This window comes from Lupinus angustifolius, chromosome LG12 (genome assembly GCF_001865875.1).
Source record: "Lupinus angustifolius cultivar Tanjil chromosome LG12, LupAngTanjil_v1.0, whole genome shotgun sequence".
Taxonomy (NCBI): Eukaryota; Viridiplantae; Streptophyta; class Magnoliopsida; order Fabales; family Fabaceae; genus Lupinus; species Lupinus angustifolius.
Window position 1 is genome coordinate 4,882,433 of NC_032020.1, and position 7,225 is coordinate 4,889,657.

General features: G+C 30.6%; 1 protein-coding gene across 1 annotated transcript; it reads left to right on the top strand.

Annotated features, from left to right (window-relative positions):
* Positions 1,122-6,757, top strand: LOC109361650 (GDSL esterase/lipase CPRD49-like). The gene is made up of 6 exons (XM_019607168.1): positions 1,122-1,275; positions 3,596-3,673; positions 4,408-4,548; positions 5,096-5,172; positions 5,866-6,015; positions 6,323-6,757. Exons 1-6 carry the CDS (start codon positions 1,165-1,167, stop codon positions 6,534-6,536), a joined length of 771 nt encoding a protein of 256 aa, XP_019462713.1. The 5' UTR covers positions 1,122-1,164; the 3' UTR covers positions 6,537-6,757.

A 7,225-nucleotide genomic window follows, 5' to 3' on the forward strand; every position in this document is an offset into this window, starting at 1 on the left:
TATGAAAATTTTAAACCATGCTAATTGAATATACAGGACGAGCCTTAAATTCTAATAATTATATCATTAAATCATTTCATTCAAATATGTACTCACTTATCGATGGCCTCAACTATAAATGATTTATCGATTGCCTCAACTATTATCCGGTAAAATGACATGATGACTTTCCAACTTTTATCGATTGCCTCAACTATAAATGATTTGTCTTTAATTTATTTTTATCTTTTACTTAAAAATTTCACATCCAACGATTACATTATTTGAATTAAATTAGTTATGATGGAGTTACTCTCTTCCTCTTATTTTAATTATCATGTTAATAAAATCATTGAAAGTATTAAGCTAAAATGCGGAAAAAATATCATACTTTAATAAAGTGATACACTGATACTTAATATGAAAAAGAAAGTGAGAAATGATAAAATGATCACGAAAGTAAGCAGGAGCCCAACAAAAGTTTTAATCCCACCAATTATATACCATACAATATTCCAACTAATGAGAATATTAACAGTTTAAAGTTCATCCATTATTAGTATAATTTTTTTTATTATACCATTATATTAATTACCATTGAGTTGTATTATTTTGTTTGAGAATTAATAATGTTTAACATAAGAATATAAATGATTTGCTAATAGTGTAAAAAACAATATACTATTAGTTTACACATATTAATCTTAATATTAATTGAATGCACAAATGTCATTTTACTTCCACCCAATTGGATGGGATCACATATCCTCGTTCATGTTTCATTTTCTATTTTAAGCCATAGAAAAATAAAAATAAAATTTAATATTTTAATATTATTTTTGAAATTTGATCCGTTAAGAAGACAAAAAAAAGAAAATTATGGGACAGATAATTTAGATTATCCTTCTATGACCAAATGACCATAGGAATAATAAATTTATGAGTGATAATTCACTTACTCTAACTCTTTATCTTAGCCATTAATTTTATGGATATCGAATGGTTTAGAACTAAACACTAATTTATGGAGACAATGCTGGACGGAAGGCGTGGCTAATATTCATGATTCAAAAGAGAGAAGAAGACATTAAGAAAAATAAAAACAAAAACCACAGACTATAAAGTTTCATTCTCAGTATTGTGTCCTTATCTTTAGCGTTAGGCTTTTGTAAGAGATAGAGAGAAATGGTTGGACCAGTGAGGCCTCAATTTGTTCTGTTTGGTTCCTCCATAGTTCAGCTCAGTTATAATGATGAAGGTTGGGGATCTATTCTCACAAACCTGTATGCTCGCAAGGTACTTTCAATAGTTAATATATATTGTTCTTGTTCTTAATCTCAGATTTATTATGTTTCCTTCTTTTGTTGTTGTTTTTCTGTGTTTTGGTGGAGGAGGTTGATTCCGGGTTTTGCATAGAGCAAACTTCACTTTTGAATTTATGATCATCCCCAACACTGGAAACTTCAATACTAAACCCATATTATAACACATGAAAAAATGTATACAAATATTTCCCCCTCACATTCCAGGAGGGTGAGATAAACAAAAATTATTCACATTAATCTTTGTCACCCTATTTTCATTTTCAACTTAGTCCCTACTTGGGTGTAATCTGAAATGTGAATTACTTTTGTCAATCTCATAGGGGATTACATAATTTCAATAATATCATGGATGGAAAATAGCACATGTAAAGTCGCGGACGACAATAGTGATAGATAGATAGTTTACTCATTTTCTTTCATTGCATGCATCTTTATATGTGGTTTAATGTTTTCAGTCTATTTTTTGCTCAATTGAGAATGATTGAAAGAATTTAGAAGTTCTTTAGACTGCATATTTGCATCGATGATGATTAATTTCTGTCAGTGGTAAGGGGAAGGATTAATGTTTTTTTCCTCCATGAGTAGCCTCATCTCACATGAGAGCGTACAATGGAAAAGGGGAAGGGAATAAGAAAGGAAAAGCTAAATGTGAGTTTAAAATATGTAATCAAAATTCATTATTTATGTCTCACACCTAAACCAATTCCTATTAATCCTCTATTCAGAAGAAAGTAATATATGTCACATATTTATCTTTTATTTATTAATGATTAATTTATAAATTATATGTCATTTTTTTGTGGGTAAGAAGATTAGTAGGTTTAGGAGATTTTGATAATTGACAACTATAAGAAGTTATGTGTAAATAAACACTAGTCTTGTGAATTTTAAATTGTCATGACTTTTTGGATAAAGGGTGTGAAAGACCAAAATATAACTCCATTAGTTCACACCTTAGTCCAATGCCTATTTCTTAATTCTAATAAGGCCAAAAAAGAATAATATTTTATTTATAGGGACCACTAGATTTTTTTCTAAAAATATAATTACAAAAACAACTCAAAAGAATTTAAAAGTACCCGTTGCTACTTTTGTAGCATTATGCACACCCCCTGCCAGCATGTGATTACGCACGCACTCAGTATCATAGAGACATGCTTTTCTGATCTGTGTAGTATGATAACCCCAATTAAGAGATATTTTATTACAATTTTCTTTCATATTTAAGTTTAAAGACAAGAGTCTTTAAGATTAGATTTAATTTCCAAAAACAAATAAAGTATTAGTTTAGCCTTATAAGGTTCTATTAGATTTTCAAAATGATTAAAGTATCAAATGTTTGATTCTTGGAAACAATACTTGGAGGGGTTATCAAGTATGTCAAAATGAATTAGTTTCTTACCAAGACTCTTCTCAACGCAATAGGTCATTTTTGTAATAAATTAAATAAAGTCCCACCTATCACTAATTCGAGTACAATGAAAAAAGGTAAGTTAGGCCGTTGTTTTCTTATGGAGATATAATAAAGATAAAACTGAGTTACTGAGGAATATCATTATTTATAGGCAATAGATTACAATGCTGAGAGTTTTTATGTAAGTGGTCGACCCGGTGGTCCTGTGCAAATCCTTTCCGTTACTAGATAAATATGCTTTTTAAGAATCTAAATTATTTCTTATTTTTAATTAATAAATGTAAATTTTATTAAATGTATTTTCCCTTCATATTCTAGAGGGTCCATTATCAAAGATGATCTTAATTGTCATCTATCTTTTTTCTTCAATAAATTTAAGGATATTAAGGATCTTGTTTGAAAGTAGTGATAAAAAACGTTGAAGTAGTTCTAGTTATATTTGGAGCTAATTAAATGATGATTAATTTTTTAATTTTACATTCCCCCCTTATTTTTTTGACATGGTAAAAAGTAAAACGAGAAAACAAGGAAGACTACCCCATAAATAGATGTTTTTTTAAATGGGATAATTAGATGGTTATTGTTAAGGATAAAATAGATAATTTATCTGAAATAAACTAAATCGCATAAAAAAGAATCCGTGTCATTTTAGAAATAATTTTTTTCCCTATCACCCAATTAATGAGATATAATTGACTAATCAAATTATTTTATTTTTACATTTCAAATACACCCAGCTTAAACAAGATTGTTCCGACTTGTTAAAAAACGTAAACTTTCAGAGGCCAAATAATGAACTTATATATGTGTTATATGTGTGTGCATTACGAAGAAGGTAAATGAGTTTAACTTCTCTATGCATTTAATATTAATATAGGCTGATATAATCTTAAGAGGATATTGTGGCTGGAATTCAAGGCGTGCTCTACAAGTTCTGGATGAGATTTTTCCCAAGGTATCTCACATTTGTGTTAGGTTAAAAAAAATTCGTTTCTTTGCTTTATTACTATTTTGTCAATTATTGATAAGTAGTGTTAAAATTTGATTATTTATTGTGGTTAATAAGTAACTAATTGAACCTCAAAACAAAGTTAGCAATTTCACTAGCTTATGGTATTGTACAACTGATTAGCTTGATAATGGCCTCAACTACTTAGAAAAAGAGCAGTACATGTTAAGAATATTTGTTTCATTTTCAAGAGATAAAAGAGAGTTTTATTATAAACTTCTTATCACAATTAGAGCATGTCAGATTTCACAATGTGTGATCGGTTGTTAATGGTCTAAAAAATAGTTAGTTATTAATTTTTTAACTTTAAAACATTTGCTCAACTAATTATAAGTTGATTGTACAGGTAATGACACAATTTGTGGGATATCAGATGTGTTCCCCTCAAGAATAAGGATCGTTTATCACATGAAAAATCATATTCCATATATCTAATCAATTAAACTTCACAAAATAATGTAAAAATATTAATTTCAGTTTTTACAATTTTTATTTTTAATTAAATGAGATTTTCTAATTGAATTATAATATAAAGTGAGACAAGAAGGATGACATGTGATCCCCATCAGTTAGTGGCACCTGTATGATATGCATTTTCCTTAGATTCAGCTGTACACAATGTGATTATTTTGATTCTTTCTCAGACTAATCACCCTTTTACTATGTCATATTCAACTCAGGATGCAATTGTGCAGCCATCATTGATAATTGTGTACTTTGGTGGTAATGATTCTATACATGCACATCCATCTGGCCTTGGTCCTCATGTTCCCCTCCAAGAATACATTGAAAATATGAGGAAGATTTGTGTCCATCTTAAGGTAAACCTTTGACCTTGTTCCGTAGGGAACAAAATCAGTGCTAGGGACAAAAAAACAATGATCTTAGTTTAAAGTATTTAATGCCTACACATTAGCATGTTCCATGATCTAAGTTAATAGCGAGGACTAAAATAAAAGAAATTAAAAAAAACTGACTAAAATCAAAATGAGGTATCAAAGTCATATTTCAGCCTATTATTATAATATGCAGGAAAAGCTGAAAAGTATATCTTCTAGTGATTTTTGGATATGACTAGCTATTTTTTAAGTATTTTGATGGGTATGTGTAAAGTTGAATGGATGTTAGCTTTCAACGCATCATTCAGAATCCATATGTATGACTTTTATGACTTTTATTGAACAATTAATAATTGTTAATACATGAAATGATAGATGATACTGTAACAATTAAACTTTAGTTGCATTAGGTGAGGTTGTAAGTTAACCTAAAAAAAACTTGTATACTTTCAGTTACCAATCCATTTTCTCTTCTTTATTTCACGTTTTTATCACTGTAAAGTTTGACATGGTTACTGATGATTACCAGAGCCTTTCAAAGACGGCTCGTATAATATTTCTCAGTTCTCCTCCCATCAATGAGGCACAAATCCGTCTAACTCTCAGGTTCTGACTGCAATTGATTTGTTGTTTAGTTGTTTTCATATGATATTGAGATTATGTGATACCTGCACTTCTACTTATATTAACAATAGTATTATTGGAAACATAAGGTGATCTGATAGTTAAGATGAAAGATTTAAGGAATGAAGTGAATGAGGTTACTGGTCTGAGTCTCACTCAGGACAACATACTAACATTTGCGTATAAAAAACATTGGTATTACATTGCAATCATATACCATTACCCAAAGTGTATTGCTTGCAACCTATTTCATGTACCCTCCCCTCAATCTTGCACATATATTCCATAAACTCTAAGCTTGTTAAATATAAACCGACCTTGTACCCAGACCAAAATGTTAATGTGCTACTTTGATCTTCAAACTTTAGCTTAAGCTTGAGAAATGGCAAGTCTGTTACGTAAACAATTGCATCTATAGCTTAAAAGTTAAAACTAACTAGTCGAATGGACTTTAAAGGGAAGTTGATTCTTTCCTAGAAGCTTTGACATTCAATCTTATTACCTTGTTTTCTACATTCAATCTTAAATAGTTTAATCATAGATATAATTTACGATAGAATATTGTGACAATTGTTTGATTTATGTAGCTAACCCTGCCTTGTAGATTTTGTTTTTGATAATGGTTGTATATTTCAATCTTAAACTCTAATGAATTAATGGTTTTACTGAAACCAGTAATCAACTGGGGCCATTAAGAAGGTCAAATGAATCGTGTAGAATATATTCAGAAGCGTGTTTGAAGGTGTGCCGTGAAATGAAGGTCAAGGCCATTGATCTCTGGTCTGCATTACAGCAAAGGGATGACTGGTTAGATGTTTGCTTCACGTAAGTATGCTAACTGTTGTCTGATTGTTTTACATTATGGTTGTAGTTGCAATGCAGACTGCAATTGTTGCGCTGTCAATTATTCTGTAATTAAAAAAATATTTAGAAGTTTATGCGATCTGATGTGGCCCAAATGTGGTTCGATGTAGTTGTGTTGCATCCTGATGCGACCTCGTTATTGTGATTCGATGCCCATTATAATTGCGGTGTGATCTAATCTGCAATTTGAATCACTGTATTGTCATAGATACATGAAGGAAAAGTTGAAATATAATTTTCATTCATTAGATTTGTTGATATTTGATAGGGATGGAATTCATCTGTCATCTGAGGGGAGTAAGATTGTTGTAAAAGAGATAATGAAGGTCCTTAGAGAAGCAGAATGGGAAACTAGTCTCCACTGGAAGTCAATGCCAATTGAATTTGCTGAAGATTCACCATATGATCCAATTGGTGTGGATGAAAAGAGCACTGTAAATGTCTCTAACTGGAACTTCCAGGAGGATTTTCAATGGGATTAGAGTTATGTGCATCTTCAAACTGTTGTTTTCCTCATAATATGAAGAATCAACCATCACAAAATAGCAGGGTTTTAGTACTGTACTGTTTTGAAATAACTGTGGTGTTCCTAGTCATATGTGGTTTTTGAGCATTTAAGTGTTGTAAACTTTTGGTTTGATCACTTTATGCATTTAACTTCTTCCTGTTTTGGTAAGCATATATTATTAAGCATTGGATTTTATATCTTAACATACAGGAATTTCCAATAATCTCTCAAAAAATCCTATAACTCCATATATAAACCTTCCCCCTGCACGCTAAAACTGTAAAGTGGTTTTCATATTGAAGTCTAGTTCCCAAGTTCAAAGCATTTTGATAGATTCAACAAAAGTAACACAAGATGAGGGAATTGAATTTGTGAATGTATAGTAGTACTTCCCCATAAATTAGTTTCCCCCTAAAATGAAATGCATATGAAAATAAGTACCACAATTTTGTATTAATAGCGGGGATCAGAAAGCTGTACAGTATTACTGAGTCAAAGCAAAGGCGTCCATTTTGTAATTGACGTGGAATTCTTTAGAACTGGAATCGCAATTTACAACTGGTAAATTTATTGCAGTTCAGCTTTCCGCATCACTTATTCGTCACAAAGGCAGAAGTAACTTCACCTGCTAAGTGTTAGAATAAGTCAGTGGACCATTCCAGG